The 18044-nt window shown below is 18.1% G+C and overlaps 4 protein-coding genes across 6 annotated transcripts; 3 read left to right on the top strand and 1 right to left on the bottom strand.

The window, feature by feature from the left end:
• Positions 1–1753: 1753 nt before the first annotated feature.
• On the bottom strand, positions 1754–6271 carry LOC551231 (phosphatidate cytidylyltransferase, photoreceptor-specific). Its single transcript, XM_026443287.1, has 10 exons — positions 6203–6271; positions 5424–5548; positions 5238–5334; positions 4977–5153; positions 4241–4443; positions 4010–4166; positions 3775–3927; positions 3550–3681; positions 3356–3490; positions 1754–1997 (listed from the first exon to the last, which is right to left on the bottom strand). The coding sequence occupies exons 1-10, from the start codon at positions 6269–6271 to the stop codon at positions 1908–1910; spliced, it is 1338 nt and encodes a 445-aa protein (XP_026299072.1). The 3' UTR covers positions 1754–1907.
• A 1043-nt stretch (positions 6272–7314) lies between these two features.
• LOC724822 (glucose-fructose oxidoreductase domain-containing protein 2) lies at positions 7315–8894 on the top strand. Of its 3 annotated transcripts, none has more exons than XM_026443290.1 (3): positions 7315–8043; positions 8113–8400; positions 8590–8894. In XM_026443290.1, exons 1-3 carry the CDS (start codon positions 7557–7559, stop codon positions 8784–8786), a joined length of 972 nt encoding a protein of 323 aa, XP_026299075.1. In that variant the 5' UTR covers positions 7315–7556; the 3' UTR covers positions 8787–8894. The 3 variants fall into 3 exon arrangements, with proteins under 3 accessions (XP_026299075.1, XP_026299074.1, XP_026299073.1); XM_026443289.1 differs by having other exon boundaries at positions 7315–7877; positions 7962–8043; positions 8113–8893; XM_026443288.1 differs by having other exon boundaries at positions 8113–8892.
• Positions 8895–11590: 2696 nt separating this feature from the next.
• Positions 11591–14377, top strand: LOC102655612 (tRNA (guanine(37)-N1)-methyltransferase). Its single transcript, XM_026443210.1, has 3 exons — positions 11591–11711; positions 12579–14097; positions 14238–14377. The coding sequence occupies exon 2, from the start codon at positions 12612–12614 to the stop codon at positions 14028–14030; it is 1419 nt and encodes a 472-aa protein (XP_026298995.1). The 5' UTR covers positions 11591–11711; positions 12579–12611; the 3' UTR covers positions 14031–14097; positions 14238–14377.
• A 164-nt stretch (positions 14378–14541) lies between these two features.
• On the top strand, positions 14542–17338 carry LOC102655648 (FAD synthase). The gene is made up of 6 exons (XM_026443211.1): positions 14542–14558; positions 14780–14940; positions 15203–15452; positions 15605–16043; positions 16213–16354; positions 16880–17338. The coding sequence occupies exons 2-6, from the start codon at positions 14791–14793 to the stop codon at positions 17303–17305; spliced, it is 1407 nt and encodes a 468-aa protein (XP_026298996.1). The 5' UTR covers positions 14542–14558; positions 14780–14790; the 3' UTR covers positions 17306–17338.
• The last annotated feature ends 706 nt before the right edge of the window (positions 17339–18044 follow it).

The raw sequence follows: 18044 nt of genomic DNA, 5'->3' as shown, positions 1-18044 counted from the left end.
TTTGCAAAGTTTTATTTATATTTCAGTATGATAAAAAAAGAATTAAAAATTATGATCATTTTGACTTGCATATTATATATGTAAAAAAAAATATATCAAAAAAATATATTAAAAATTAATATAAATATTGGATTTAATAAAATATAAGAAATATGCAATAAATAACATTTTCAAGAAGTTTATTTAAAGTATTTAAGAAAAATTTTTTCATATATATATATATATATATATATATACAATTACTATATAAATATATTATATATTTAAACTTAAATTACTTTTAATTAAGAATTCATAGTTACAATAACATATATATCTATTATTTCATAAAATTTTTTTCATCTATATATACTTATCTTATTATGCTCTCTATTAAATAAATATACTTGCATTTGTTTATTTTTATTTTTTATACATAAATTTCTTTAACATTATATCTCCCAATATTGAAACAATATATAAGTAACATTTAACAATAAAAGAAAGTATAAGTATTTAATTAGAGTTAGGTACATTGTAAAACTTTTTTTATAAAGTATATAAATTATGTAATATATGTAAATTAATCATGTAAAATATAAGCTTTCAATTGGAAATGTAATGTAATCATATTACAATGTTACTAGTTGTGCCATATTGATATTTTTCATGTATAAATATAAATTACTTATTTCTATGAACAATTGGCACAATTTTAACTATATTATAAAATAATTTTAATTTAAACATAATATTTTATAAAATATGTATATTTTAAATCAAAATTTTATAATTACATTCTATTTATATATTATTATTCATGAAAAAAGTATTTAAGAAAAAGTAATAAAAAAATATTTATTGTGAAAAACAATTACATTTCCAGTTAATTTTTATTTCCAATAAAATTAAAGATAAACAGAAGTTCTTTGTTTATCTTTTATTTTTGAATATAATTAAAATAGTTTTATTTAAGTTCAGTACCATGATATTTAATAATTATTCAATAATGAAAATGTCAAACAATCTGATAATGAAATACAATAATACATATTTTCCTTTTGAATTATATTCTTCAAAGAAAATGTTTAATTAATATTAAAAAATGTCAGAAATGTTTATATTTTTCAAAATGCAAATGATAACATGGCACTGATTACAATAAAAATATTAAAATTTATTATGATTTATTATCAAATAATCAATATATATTAATTATAAACAAATTAATATATAATTAGTAACAATTTAAAGAAATATTTTTACATGAAAAATAATGCATTTGAAAATTTAAATAATTAGTATTAAATTCAAAATAATCTCACATTGTATAGATGAAATAATATTTATGAAAACAATTTAAATACATTAATAGAATAATTAAATGCATAATAAAAATTAAAAATATATAAGTATATTGAGATCTCTGATTGATTTAATGTATATTTAAATTTGGATAAATCCATTATTATCTTATAATTTATTAGAAGAAAAACATTAAAAAAATATTTGATAAATGTTTCAAATATTTATAATAAACTGGAAGTTTTTTAAAATATAATGTATGCATGATATTCTTTGGTTTAATTATTATAAAAAAAATATGATTAAATTTTTATCATCATCACAGTTTAATAAAAATTTTTGGTAAAAAATGGACTGTTTGGTGTGGAATGCAAAAAAACTACAAATGTTTAATGTTTCTTAATTTCTAGTTATAAAATAAACTTTATCATCATAATTTAGTATACTTTATAATTAATATTATTATATGTAGTTTATATGTATTGTATTTAATATTGTTAATGCTATTGTATAAACATATACATTGCACATTCAAATAAATGTTAGAAATAATATTTCTAACACTTTCTGCTATTTTAAAGTAATTCCATTGATTATTAATAATCATCATTAATATTAGAACATCAATAAATATTTAACAAACCTCTGTTTTCTAGTGAATCCTTTAATGTTTGAAACAATTGTAATTGTTGTTCTGGTTTTAAGCTATAAACCTGTGCATAAAATAATTTCATACATAATATGTATAATTATAAATAAACTTTGTTAAGAATTAAAAAATCTATAGGATATAGATCTGATATAGGATAATCCATTTAAAGATAATCATTATATATTTATCTCAATTATGATAACGTAAAAAAATATTTTTTAAAAAATGAAAATATATATATTACAAGAAATATTTTTATATCAATTTTTTTTTAAAATCATTAATATTTTGTATAATTAGATAAGATGACATATATATATATATATATATATATATATATATATATATATATATATATATATATTGGTAAAAATATTCTTCACATTAAATATCTTATTTCTTTAATTTAGAATGAATTTAAATTATAATTAGATTTATATAAATTAGAGAATAATTAAAAATTATAAATATTAATTTGATAATTATTTAGAATAGAAGCATCTTCACATTTTTATGATTTTTAAATATCATAATTTATAAAGGATCAAGATTTTCAAATAATTTTTTTCTTTATATATTATTATTATTTTTATTATTATTAGTTAGTTTTAATTTTTGAGATATTTGTAAAAACAATTATTACTATTATATAGAATTTCTTTTATACATATATATGACTGTACATATAAGTAAGCATAACTGATTAACAATTATATAACAAAAAATTGTTCTAAATATTAATTTTTTTTTATTAAAAAAAAAAATTATTAAAATCAGCAAAAATTCTTCTACTTCAAATAATTACAAAAAATATTTTATAACATTAATTATTTTAATCAATATTAATATTAATAATTTAATATAAAATGAAACCAAAATGATAAGCAGAAATATAATTAAATATATTATAGATTTATGAAATATTTTATTTATTTTACAAATTTCAATGTAAAATATTTCCTATGTTGATTTTTGATCAAATAGATTAATATTTTTTTGAAGAATATTAAATTATATCAATTGTAATATAAAAAATATATAATTCTATTTAAAAAAAAATGTTTTATATGTTTTCTATACATTTATTTATTTATAAAAAATCATATAAAATAAAAAATATAAAAAATATAAAAAAATTATTAATATTAATAATATAAACATGTGAAAATGATAATATTTAGTTCACTAAATATGTATAATATGTATAAATATGTATAAATTAACTATATATCCAATTTTATAAATACAAATATAAATATATTTATATTTAATGTAATTAAATTATTCAAAAAATAATATAAAATATTAATTACATTGATATAATAATTCAAGTATGATTTTTAAATAATTTTAATTATATATTATTTATCTATAGAATTATTAAATAAAATGATAAATGATAAAAAATTTATTATTTACCTGTTGCAAAAGTTTTTGAGGTGAAGCAGTTTGAATAAATGAAGATATATAGACATTTACAAATGTTGCCATTAAATATTGACAGTCAAATCTGTCCATTATTCCTCCATGACCAGGAATAACATCTCCAAAATCCTTTAATTATATGAAATAAAATTATTATGAAATTTTTTTGTGAATAATAATTTAATTACCTTAATTTTAAATGCTCTCTTAAAACCACTAGCAAAGAAGCCTCCAAAAGGTCCAATTACGGAACTAAATACTGACATTGATAATGAATGAAGTAAAAATGGATACAAAGTTATGGTCGATTTTCCGCTAAACTGTACAAAAAATTATTAAATGATTTATGTATTTATGTATTTGTATTATATTATATTATTTCAAGATTATTATTTGATCTTTTAATATATTACCATTTTAAATACAACTTGTAAACTATTAGGCAAAGTATATTCTTGAGGTTGAAATAAAATAGATGGTTCACAATCCATAGTCATTCGTCCCAAAGTTTCACTATATTCAATAGGACAAACAAAGTAACGATACTGACACATAATATATGAAATCTGAAATATATTTTATATAGATTTATGTTTAAAAAATTGAATATATGATATTTAATTTAAAAGAATTTAAATATAAATTTACCAATAAGCCAAGCAAAACAGTTGAAATACCACCACCTATAAAACCTTCCCAAGTTTTTTTTGGTGATAATTTAATTAAAGGTGTTTTACCAAAAAAGAAACCAAACATATATGCCATTACATCATTTATCACTATCATACTAACTGGAACAATGAACCTATATCAGATAAATATATATTATCATAAAATAAATAAAATATGAAATAGATATTAATTTATATAAAAATTTACCAGATCAAGCCTTCAAAAATATTTTTAATTATAAGATAACTTTGTGTCACAACAATAAGTAGAGCAACATGAGTCCAAGCAAATAGAGAAAATTGTTTCATATAATATTTTTTTACAAGTGACAATACAAACCATACAAAACCAACAATGTACAGACAAAATGAAATAAAACGGTGATATGTAACAAGTACACGTAGATATTCCTATAAAAAAAAAAAAAAATATTATTAATTTTCAATTTAACAAAATATAAAGGAATATAGAATTAATTTTATATATATCAGATTATAAATATTATATATAAATATAAATATAATAAATAATAAATAATAAAATATTGATTGAATATAAAAAAAAAAATAAAAAATATAAAAAATATATTTGTTGATTATAATACTTATAATCTGATATTTATATATATAAGCAAATATAAAATAACATTAGTTTGATATAAATTTTTTACATAATTAATTTAAAATTAAAACTTAAATGGGAAACCTTATAAAAGAGAATTAGAAACCATATAGGTAACCATAAGTATATAATGCTTCAAGAAGCTTTATTTATTGATTTCATATCAATAAATAAACTAATAATGTATAATTTATATATATATAATTTTTAATTAAATTTAATTATATAAAATGATATAAAATATATCTTAACATAAAACATTAATTAAAAATATTATATTAATTAATTAATTTTATTACAGATTAAAATTATTCAAACTTACTGTACGATTAATTACTACAGCAAAATAATCCATTAAATTTTCTCCATAAAAAAAATAATTGGAAGTAATCAAGAAATACCATGATAGAGATCTGAACCATGGTAAACCATGAATTCTGTAAACTGCATATCCAATATTAATGATTTCTTGAAAACACTTTACTTGTACAATTAATGTCTGAAAAAAATATTTCATAAAACAAACCAAGACAAATTACTTTTAATTAAATATATACTTATAATATTAATATGTAAAACTTACTGTGGCCATCAAAGCTAATGGTCCAATATAAATAATACCACAAAAACCAGCAATCATAAACAGAGTAAAAATACTTCTAATTACCCAATTCTTCCAGCTATAAAAATTATTTTTAATACTTATTATTAGTTTACTATTTTTAATATTTGTTATATTTTTTATAAGTATTATTTTCAAAAATTATACCGATCAGATAAGCCTGAAAGAATTGAATCCAAAATATGCGGAGTATGATCTGTTCCTTGAGGTAAAGTTTTAGTCAATTCTTCAACTTCCAACTTTGCATCATCTTCAGATTCTACATCTTCTTTCTATAGAATATAATCCAAACTATTTGTTAATAATTATATAGAAATAATTAAATGGAAAAGATCTATATTATATTTCAATAAATTCTTGAATTCAATAAAAAATTATAATTATTTATAATTCCATGAGAGGAATAATACTTTAAATCATTAAAAAAAAATTAATATGTTTTATTATAAAGTTTAATAACATTAAAAATCATTGCTATATTTTTTAAAATATATGTATTATATTTACTTTTATATTTACATAATCAGAATATAAAAACATAATTAATATACATAATTAGTATATATGAAAAGTCTCATATATATTAAGAGATTAATATATGTGTAATAATAGAAAGAAATAATTATACATAAAACACTTATAAATATATTATAAATATAATAATAATATGGCAGTTTGATTTAATCATATATACAATGATTTAATGTTAATAGCTATCATTCATTAATTTATTATATATTTATATATAATTTATATAATGATTGACAGCTATTTTGTATATATATATATATATATATATACACGCATATAATATGAAAAAAGGTCAATTCTAAATCAATTAAACTTAATAATTTAATAAAAATTTTCAAAAATTTAAAGAAGAATGTAGTATTGAAAATTTTGAAAAACAAAAAATATGTATTTACCTGATCATCACTGACATCCCGCGTTTCTGCTGATGTATTTCCAATTGTTCTTTTACGAATTTCCGACATACTTTAAAGATTTATATTACTATACAAAAGCTTAAAATAATAAAATATTATTATGATTTTTGATTTATATAACTTTGTTGCATATTTACATATTTAAATATTTGATTAAATAGAGCGGATATGACAGCAACCACACATCATATTTGCGCAAATGAAACTGACAGACTAGGATGCCGTATGAATTCTCACATTGAGGATAGTGGGGAAAATTAAGAAATGGGGGAAGAAATAACGGGTATCCTATTGTATTATATTGTTAAAATTTAGGTTAGTTTAAAAACATGAAAATGGTTAACTTAGCTTAACTTAGTTTTGATTTTTTCATTCGTGTTTAATAATAATTATTGTTATGATTAAAAACATTTATGGATTTTTTATTGTTACTTTTTAGTTACATTTCTAACTAACCTAACCTTAAAATGATAAAGTATAATAGAACACCCGTTATATCTTCCTTTACTTCTATTTGACTATAATATATGTCATGACAATAACTATATCAATTTCCCCCAATATTCTTAATGTGGAAATTTGTGCGGCAACCTTGCTGATTGACATATAATCATCGTTGATGTTCGGTTTATTTCGAGTTTCTTCGGAAAATCAATAATAGAAAGAAGTATAAATGAAATCTAATGTTTTGTTCATAATATCTTTTGAAAAGGTCTGTTCATATTGTATATAAAAAAATATATTATTTTTTATAAGAATTTAATTAAAAAATTCTTTTATAATGGATATTTTATTATGTTTTTATATATCCAAATCGTTTTGTTAACAATAAAATTGTCAAAAATAAATTGTTAAAAAATTGTTAAAAATAAATTTAAATTTATTATCAATAAAAATATTTAATTTTCAATGATTATATCTTTAATTTTTTTATTTGTTATTCATATTTTTAATTTACTTTAATATGATTTCTATTTAATTTTTTATTTAAATAAAGATTTTCTAACATAATCTATATATAGATTTGATTTTGAACAAATGAAATACGTGAAATACCAACTTTGAAATGTGAATCAATCGTATAGTATAGTATGAAATTTGTTATAATGTATAATGTTATGATGGTTGTAGAATTTCTTATCGCGCTAAATTAAAGAATAATATATATTATAAAAAAAAAAACATTATAAAATTATTTTAAAATAATATTATTTTAAAATTTAAATTTAAAAAAATTAACATCATTAATATTTTTTGTAATTTACTATAATTTTTACTATAATTTATAAAAATATATAAAAAAAATTAACAATAAAAAAAATTAAAATACAATATGACATTACCTGGAATTGGAGTATTTGGTACAGGAAGTATTGTTAGAATAATAATTCCCTTTTTAAGAGAAAAAGGTTTTAGAATTGAAGCTATATGGGGACGTACATTAGCAGAAGTGTCAGAAGTTGCAACTGATCTTGAAATACCATTTCATACTAGTCGAATTGATGATGTACTTCTTAGAAAAGATGTTGATTTAATTTTTATTATGTGTTCACCTAGTTTACATGCACAAATTGCAGTCAAAGCATTAGGAATAGGGAAACATGTTGTATGTGACAAACCTGCTGGTTTAAGTCAAAGTGAAGCCTTAAAAATGGTACGAGCTGCACAATATTATCCTTCTTTAATAAGTATTGTTAATCATAGTTTAAGATTTTTACCAGCATTTGTTCATATGAAGAAAGCTTTGGAAGAGGGATATTTAAAAGGTCCTGTAAATGTTATAGAAGTTAGAGTACACATGGGTAGTTTGTTACATAATGGTTAGAATATTATTTAATATGACAAATTATTAAAATATTTATCAATTATAATTTTGTTTATTATTATAGGATATGATTGGTTGTGTGATGATACAATGGGAGGAGGAATTTTAGCTTTAGTTGGAAGTCATGTAATTGATTTAATCTTTCATTTAATTGGTCAACGTGCTTCAAGAGTACATGCTGTAGTTCGAACTTTCACTCAAACTACAAAACATATAAATGGAATTAGACATGTAACATCACCAGATTTTTGTAGTTTTCAAATGGAATTGAGTGGTGGTACATTGGTAACAGCAACATTAAGTAATCATTTACAAGGTCAACTTTCTCAAGAAATATTAATATGTGGAGGAGGTAATCATCTTCTTGCACGTGGTGGAGATTTATATGGTTGTTGTAATGGACAAGAAGAAATATTATATCATGATATAGATAATTTACATGATATATCATTTCCTATTGCTGATTCTATTCCAAGACCATATATTAAAGGATTAAGGAAAATGATTGCTGCACTAAGAGAAGCTTTCCAATCTGTTGAAGATAAAAAAGGTTGGATAAAAGAACCAGTATTTTCTGCATCATCTTTTGAAGATGGTTTATATGTACAAGCAGTTATTGATGCTTTACGACAAAGTAATAAACGACGAGAATGGATAAAAGTTAATATTTTAACAGAAGAACCAGATCCAAATCCTTTATTAAGTGCAGCTGTTAGAGCTACAGCTATTTCTATATAAAATAAATTATTTCACATTAATAAAGAAGATAATACAGGAATAAAATTGTACGAGTGTAATATTTCATAAATATATTATTCGCAAGGCAATTTCAAAAGCAATTTAAAACAAATCACAATATACATTTTAATTAATATTTTATTTAGTATAAAAACACAAAATATATATTTTATAATGTAAATATGTTTTATATATATATATAAGTATATATATTTAAGAATTATTATATTATTATATTAAGAATTATTATAATTATTTGTATTTCTGTTGAAATATTTAGCTTGAATAATATAAATAATATTTATAAAAATATATATATATATATAAATCATTAAAATACTTATTTATGTATTTATAAAAATTTTTATATTTGTTTAATTAAATATAAAAAACAATTTATTGTAAATAATAATTTTTATTTTTTACTAATTTATAGTATTTTAGATTTATAAATTTTTTATTATATTTATTCAATAAAATAAATAAATGTAAATTCCTACAAATTACATTCGTAGGAAAAAAATATAAAATTACCATTTCAAATATTAATTACTTTCTTTTGATTTATAAATAGATAATATAATTATAAATATTTTTTATACATCATAATAATGAATTGTTATTATACATAATAATAATAATTTATTTATTTATCATATTTTTTATTATATTATATTATTTTTTATTTTTATAAAAGTATATTTTAGTATTTTGTTTATAAAGATTTATTTATGCAAGAAAAGTTATTTAAATTATATTAAATAAAATAATTATTTTTTATATAACATTTTATTTTAAAATTCTTTGGAATTATTTTATATTAAATAATTATATTAAATATAATATATTATATTATATTATATTAAATAATATAATTATAATTGAATAATTGAACATTTATATACAATGATACAATTTTTATATAATTAATATTAATTAATAATTTGTATTTATTTAATATATATTATTCGTATAATTATATATGAGATCTATTATATTGCCATTTTATTCTATTTTCATCTCATTTTATCTAATTTAAATTAAATTGTTAAACATAAATTGTTTGTTATTTAAGAAATAAATTTTAATATTGTTGTATATTAACTTTTGTTTGTTTTTCTTTTTGTTGTTGTTGTATAGAATATAAAATATAAAATCGATTTTTCGAATATATATCAATATGTATATATATATATATATATATTTGTAAATATTCATAATTTTAAATATATATATATAATTGCTTATAAATATTTATATATAAATTTATAAATTTATATGTAACTTTAACAATATATTTTTATTATTTATAGAAAAAATGAATTTAAATTTATTTCGATAAAATATTTATTATATTTTACAAATATAATATCATTATTTTATTTAATTTTTGATATTATAAAAACTAAATGAAATCACAATTACATTTCTAGTTAAAAATATTCGAACATTTTAAAAATTTATTTTAAAATGTAAATAATTAAAATATTTATAAATTAAATTATTAAATTAATAAATTAATTAAATTTTTATATCTTAATTTATTATTTTTAAAAATATGTATTGTTTTTCATTCATTCCAAATCGTTTATTAATATTCATATAATTTTTATTAATTTAATTTGATAACTTAGATTTGCAATTTTCAAGTATTTTTGAAAAAATAAAAATGTATTTTTGTTCAATTTTTTTGTTATGTTCAAATAATAAATCAGCAAATTATTTTAGAATTTTTTGGATTATACATTAAAGAGAATTATATTATATACAATTTTATAATATAATATATAGATAACAAAAATATAAAATTTGTTAATTTATTATTTGTCCAAAATAAAAAATCAGTTAATTTATCTGAATATCAAAATATTAAAATCAATACTTAATTTTTATAAAAAAATCGCTATTTTAATTATTTTATTGTAAATTTTTAAAATATTAAAATATTTTTGTGACAGAAAAAATATTCTGATTCTATATATTTTATATAATTTCATATAATATCATATATTTTTACAAAATTTTTAATATTATTTTATCATATCAAATTAGTTAAATAAATTGCTCATATTTATAAAATTCAATATTCAATATTCGAAAAATAAGAAGTTTAAATTTATTTTTTTATAATTATTTTAAAATTAACAAAGATATAGATTGAAATTAAAATTATATATTAATGTTTTAATAAAATGTATTAATAAAACGTGTATTTTTAAAATTACAAATGATTAGATAATTATTTTTGTCACAATTTGAATATTTTTATAAGCAATTATATTTGTAATAAAAAGAAAAAATAATTATCTAATTTCATTTGTAATTTTAAAATTTGTTATTTATTATATTTGATATATAAGAATTTAAGAATTTTATATTTAAAATATATATATGTATATATACATATATTTTAAATATAAAATTCTTAAATTATATATATAATTCAATAATATTAATAAAATACATATATTTATTTGAATTTAATTATTTAGAATTATTATAAAATTTTATGGAAATCATAACCATATACCATAAAATTGTATGGAAATGTACAAATCGATATTTCTTTTAATTTTGTATAATTTTAATTTTCATCTAATTTTTAAGGAAATATTTGAAGAGTAATCAATGCAAATATTAAATAATTAAGTATTTAAGTATTTGCATGTATTTTTATTTATTTTAGTTATTAAATGAAATATTATTTTATTTATTATGCATTTTTTATTTGAAATCAGAATTTTATTAATTTAAAAAATTATTAATAGTTTATATAAAAATATTTTTCATTTATATATTTTTACTCATAACTTGATTCACGTATTATACAAATAAAACGTGTAGTTGATAACCCTACTTAATCAATGGAATATCTTTTGTTTAATTACAAAGTACATTAGTTCTTCAAAAAAAAAAAAACAAAAGGTAAATTTACATCTGTTTTTTATTCATTTATTTATTTATTATAAATGAATAAAAAAGAATTATATTTATTATAAAGAATAAATTTATTTTTTATATTTTTCAAATTGTTATATATGTATTTCAAAAACAAATTTATTCTTTAGATCTATTACAATTGTTTAAGTTTATCAATATTTTTATATTCCATGGAATAATATAAATTTTCAAAAATAGATTAGTTGTTGATCAATATTATATTATATTAATATAATATTATAAATATTATAAATTTTTTAATATAATTAAATTTATTTTTTTTTTATTTTTATATTTATTATTTTATAAATTTTAATAACAACTTTGTTTAGTAATAATAAATTATGAAATTTTAATTCATTGGAATTTTATTGCAAAATTATTTTTATAAATTATTTTTATTGCTAATTACTTTTATAAAATATTTTATTATCCTAGTTATTCGCATTATTTTAATTATAAAAAAAAATAAAATATTTATATTTTTGCTGAATTATATATATAATAAATCTTATATAATAATGTATATATAATATATGTAATATAAAAAGAAATAATATGTGTATAATGAAGCATCCACATATTTTAATAGTAATTATTATTATCATTTATTAATTGTTATTGTTTAATAATTAATAAAGTAATAATTATTATATCATATAAATATGATATAACAATAATCATTTATATATGAATATTTTATGTAAAATAAAATATAATGTAGTATAGAAAATTTTTAATACTTCATATTTTATTGATATTGTTTTAAATTTATTATAAAATAAATTATGTTAAAAATATATAATATATATATTTATCAAATTAAATGAGATAATTAGAAATTCTTTGTAGGGCATCATATTAAGGGATTATATAATTTCATAGATGATTGTGCGTAATTATTTAACTACATTAATCAAGCAATACGTTTGGATTCAATATCGTTTATATACTAAAATGACTTCTTTGCTGGTTCCTCCGGAATCAGTACGAGGAATGACATGTTTGGATCGCACTGCATTCACAACTACTGTTGAATTACCATTTTTAAAAGTTCATGGTATAAAACTATCAAATATAATACCTATAGTAAAAAAATATTTATTTAAAATAAAAAATTTTAAACCAATTCAGAGTATGGATAATGAAACTATTATATATTTGAATCCACTGTTAATACAAACTTTTGAAGATTTTGTAGAAGATGAAAAAAAGCAATTACTAGAAACGTACAATCAATTTGGAATAACAAAAATAATTTTGAAATATGATAACTGGCAATCTTATGATATATTAAGAGCTATTTTGCCTAAGGAAATTGACGTTCCAACCTCATATAGCATAATTGGTCATATTGTGCATTTAAATCTACGTGATATACATTTACCATATAAAACTATTATTGGTCAAGTTTATCTTGATACAATTCCAAGTGTTCGAACAGTTTTGAACAAAATAAATATTATTCATACAACTTTTAGAAATTTCACTTTAGAAATCCTTGCAGGTGATAAAAATACCATTGCAACAGTAAAAGAAAATGGTTATATATATGAGTTAGATTTTTCTCAAGTTTATTGGAATCCTCGCTTAAGTACAGAACACAAAAATTTAATAACATTTATGAAACCTAATGATGTTTTATATGATGTATTTGCTGGAGTTGGACCATTTGCTATTCCTGCTGCTTGTAAAGGAATTAAAGTATTTGCAAATGACTTAAATCCTGAATCTTATAAATGGTTACAAAAAAATATCATCACTAATAAAGTTAAAACAAATATTCAATCTTTTAATATGGATGGTAGAGATTTTTTAAAAACTATTTTTAAAACTGATATTTTAAATAGGCGAGCTATTAATCAAAGTGGTATAGAACATATAATAATGAATTTGCCAGCACTTGCAATTGAATTTTTAGATGTATTTTTTGATTTTAATGAAAATGAAATTAAACAAATTTGTTATCGACCTCCAATTATTCATTTATACTGTTTTGTAAAAACAAATAAAGGAGAAAATGGTTGTAAATTGGCACAATTATTAATAGAAAAAAAGCTTGGCTGTACATTAACATCTAATTCCTTACTTGATTTACATTATGTCAGAAATGTTTCTTTAAGTAAAGAAATGATTCGTATATCATTTTTATTGACCAAAAATATATTAATGGGCGAGGAGCCAGCAATGAAGAAATTAAAAATGGAAAATAATTTTGGTATATATGTAAGTAATAATATTACAGAAAATAATGGGAAAAAACAAGAAATTACAAAAGAAACAAATGAACAAAAATGTGTTTAAAGTAGCAACAGTTCGTAGTGTTAAACTAAAAGCAAAAGCGCAAAAAGTGATGATTAATTTAAAAAAAGTAAGTGAATTTTTTAAGACAATATAAACTACAAAAATAAAATGTATTTAGATTTCAATAATATGTGTAATAAGACAATAGAATACAATAAATTAATATAATAATATATTAATATATCCAATTTTTCTTCATTTTAATAGTTGGACTTGAAAAAAAATAAAACAACTAAGAGAAATACACATAAGACAGTGCAAATTGATCAACAATTTCAAGAATTACAAAGAGAAGTAAATAAATCTAAATCAAAAATAAAAACTAATGCAAAACAAGATAAAAAAAAGAAGATGCAAAATATAGCACTAGTACAAACTGATATACCAACTTCTTTAGTTGACAAAATGCAAATTTGATCAATATTTTTAGTTTAGTGTTTGAAACTTATAATATTTTGTATTTAATTAACAATATAATATTCATTTATTTTATACAATATATTAAAAATATTGTAAATATTATATTATGTAAGTTTTTAATGAACAAATTTTTTATCAAATAAATATAATTAAATACATAAACTTAATGGATTTGTTTCTTATCACCTAATTATCTCTTTTTATTTATCTGGACATAAATAAATGTGTCAAAAAGCTTTATGATATCTTATTTGATTAATGATAATTTTAATTTTCCATAAATTTTAAATGAAGAATTCATAAATATAAATGTATTTTAATCTGCACAGGAAAACCATTCATGATGGAAACTGTCTATACTGCTGGTTTAATTGTAATAGGAGACGAAATTCTACGTGGACAAATTATAGATACAAATACATCATACTTGGCAAAAAAATTACAAGCTTCTGGTATTAAACTTCGGAAAGTAACAGTGATTCTTGATATTGTGTGTATTTTTTAAAAAAATCTTTGTTTTTCATAATTGTGTGAAAATTATAAAATATTTATATTTTAATCATATAATTATATAAATATTAAATTTTATTAAATTTTTATATTTTTTATTTATTTTATTAAGAAAATAATATTTTGTTATATTTTTTAAAATTTTATTAAAATATACAATTTTTAAGATATAAATATATTTTTATGTATGTTCTTATTGAAATCTAAATTCTCACTACATATAATGTAGCATTTTATGTTAGGTGGATGAAATTGCAAAAACTGTACTTGATTTCTCCAAAGAATATTCTATTGTATTTACATCTGGTGGTGTTGGACCTACACATGATGATGTAACATATGAAGCTATAGCTAAAGGTTTGGGATTAAAGCTTGAACAACATGAAGAATTAGTTGATATCTACTTAAATCTTTTTCCTAATCATAAAAAAGAAACTCAACGTCTTACTATTGTGCCACGACCTTGTGAACTTATTTACGTATATTCACCAAGTGAGTAAATTTTGTTTAATAAAAAAAAATTGAATACAAAATTATTCTTAAAATTTTATGTTAAATAAATTTTAATATTATTAGTATATTATATTATTTATATGAATAAAAAATTTTTATTGCTGAAATTAATTATAAAAAATAATTTTCAGAAAAATATGCCATAGTAAAAGTAAAAAATATATACATATTACCGGGCTCACCAAAATATTTTGAATTTTCTATTGATACAATTATACCTCAATTAAAAGGAAATATTCCTTTATATTTTGAACAAATAGATATTAATTTAAATGAGTTATCAATAGTACAAATTTTAGATGAACATGTTAAGCTTTGGAAAGATAAAATTAATATTGGTAGTTATCCACAAATAATACCAGAGTGTTCTTTTACAAGAATTACATTAGAAGGAAAGAAAGAGGATGTTTTGGAAGCAAAAGCAAAATTATTATATTCTTTACCAATTCAAAAAATTCGAAATTTAAAAGATGGATTTAGTTATTATCAAGCAGAAACAGTTCTTAAAGATGCTGAAAATGAAGTACATATAAAATGTGCAGTAGATATTTTGCAACAATGTTATAAAATGTAAGTATGTTGAGCTTATACAAAATATTTTGTTATAAAATTATTTTCATTTAATATAGGAATAAATCTAAAATTTTTTTATAATTCACTTTTTATATATATTTAGTACATACAATTTATTTCATATATATATTTTTATTTTATTTTATAATATATATATTTTTAAAAGGTATAAACCAGAAGAAATTTTTATTAGCTTTAATGGTGGAAAAGATTGCACAGTAGTTTTACATTTAGCTGCCTGTATTACAAAATTACAAAATATCTCTTCATTATTATGCTTATATGTAATAGCAGAACCATTTCCAGAAGTAAGTTTAAAAATAGTAAAGTAAAAAAAAATAGTAAAAATTATTAAATTACATTTCTAATTTATTTATATTTATATAATTTGCATATTCAAAATGAAATATCTATAACAAGTTATCTGAATAATTTATTTACTTTTTATAATAGAAAGAAAAGTATTAAATCAAACTTGCTTTGTTTTAGAGATATATTTAAAAAATATTTAATTTTAACAAATTTTTTGTAAATGAAGACATAGAAAAAGTGTATGAAGGTATTTAATATAATTTTAATATATTTTAATATATTTTTAAATGACATGATATGGTTTTTTATTCCAATAGAATATTTCAAAATGATTTCATCTATAAAAAATTTATTGTCATTAAATTATATTTTTCAAAATCAAGAAAATTTTACATTTTTCTTTCTATTGTAAGCGATTATTCAACAATCTATTTTAAATACTTTACCCTATATGATAAAATATTTAATTTTTATTTTTATAGACATTTAATTAAAGAATTTTACTTATATGTATATTAAAGGTGGATTCGTTTGTGGAAAAAGCTGTTCAATACTATGATTTAGAACTAATAAAAAAAAAAAGTCCTATGCGATTAGCATTATGTTCATTATTAAATGAAAGGACAAATATAAAAGCAAGTCTTATGGGAATGAGAAAAGGTGATCCTGGTTCAGAAAATTTAGAAGCCTTTACTCCAACTGATTCAAATTGGCCAAATTTAATTCGTGTAAATCCTATTTTAAATTGGTCATATGATCAAGTATGGAAATTTTTATTGAAACATAATGTACCTTATTGTTCATTATACGATAAAGGATATACAAGTTTAGGAACAAAATCAACAACAATACCGAATCCACGATTACGGGATCCTAATGATACATCATTATATTTTCCTGCATATACTTTAACTGATGAATCTACAGAAAGACAAGGCAGAATGTAGCTATTAAAAACAAGTAAAAGTATTATATACATACACATATATATATATATATATATATATATACACATTATATTATTATTTTATAATATTATGTACATTTTATGCAGGTTGAAAACTTTTGCAAACTATTGCAAAAAGATACAAAGAATATTTTATTTTCTTTACTTTTTATTTTAATATAATATTTTTTTTATTAAAAATACTTTATTATAGAATTAATATGTTCATGGAATATTTTTAGAGAATCGATTATTATAGAAAGAATAAAATAAAGATAAAAATTGATATGAAAAAAATGTTTATTATTAAATAGCAATTTAAGTTTTTTTTTTTTTTGTGTATTAAATGAAAACAAAGTGTAACAGAGATAAAATCTTATTTTATTTGTATCTTTTTTCATATAATGCAAATTTTAATTACTTATAATTTAATAATAAATCATAACTTATATTTTTGTATATTAATTTTTGTATTTGTTTTGGTCCTTAGAATTGATTTTTTAAAGATATTTCATGAATATATTAATATTCTATATACGTATTTTTTTAAAAATATTTCTTTAATTTTAAATTATATATTTAATATTTCTGATTATTTAACTGGTACAAGAAAATGTCTTTATGAAAATATTAATATTAATAAAAACTACAAATTAATTTAAAAATTATTTGACAATAATCTTTATATATCTGATAAAAATATATTTAAATATAGCAATATATAAATCTAGAGAATAATG

This window comes from Apis mellifera, linkage group LG10 (genome assembly GCF_003254395.2).
Source record: "Apis mellifera strain DH4 linkage group LG10, Amel_HAv3.1, whole genome shotgun sequence".
NCBI lineage: Eukaryota > Metazoa > Arthropoda > Insecta > Hymenoptera > Apidae > Apis > Apis mellifera.
The sequence above is the reverse complement of the archived record's forward strand: the minus strand, read 5'-3'. Positions and strand labels throughout refer to the sequence as shown.

Coding starts and splice junctions, on each gene's coding strand:
- LOC551231 (XM_026443287.1), bottom strand. CDS start 6,271: ATGTCGGAAATTCGTAAAAGAACAATTGGAAATACATCAGCAGAAACG. Junction 5,549..6,202: donor GGGATGTCAGTGATGATCAG/GTAAATACATAT, acceptor TATATTCTATAG/AAAGAAGATGTAGAATCTGA. Junction 3,928..4,009: donor CTGTTTTGCTTGGCTTATTG/GTAAATTTATAT, acceptor AATATATTTCAG/ATTTCATATATTATGTGTCA.
- LOC724822 (XM_026443288.1), top strand. CDS start 7,557: ATGACATTACCTGGAATTGGAGTATTTGGTACAGGAAGTATTGTTAGA. Junction 8,044..8,112: donor GGGTAGTTTGTTACATAATG/GTTAGAATATTA, acceptor TTATTATTATAG/GATATGATTGGTTGTGTGAT.
- LOC102655612 (XM_026443210.1), top strand. CDS start 12,612: ATGATTGTGCGTAATTATTTAACTACATTAATCAAGCAATACGTTTGG.
- LOC102655648 (XM_026443211.1), top strand. CDS start 14,791: ATGATGGAAACTGTCTATACTGCTGGTTTAATTGTAATAGGAGACGAA. Junction 14,941..15,202: donor TAACAGTGATTCTTGATATT/GTGTGTATTTTT, acceptor ATTTTATGTTAG/GTGGATGAAATTGCAAAAAC. Junction 16,044..16,212: donor TTGCAACAATGTTATAAAAT/GTAAGTATGTTG, acceptor TATTTTTAAAAG/GTATAAACCAGAAGAAATTT.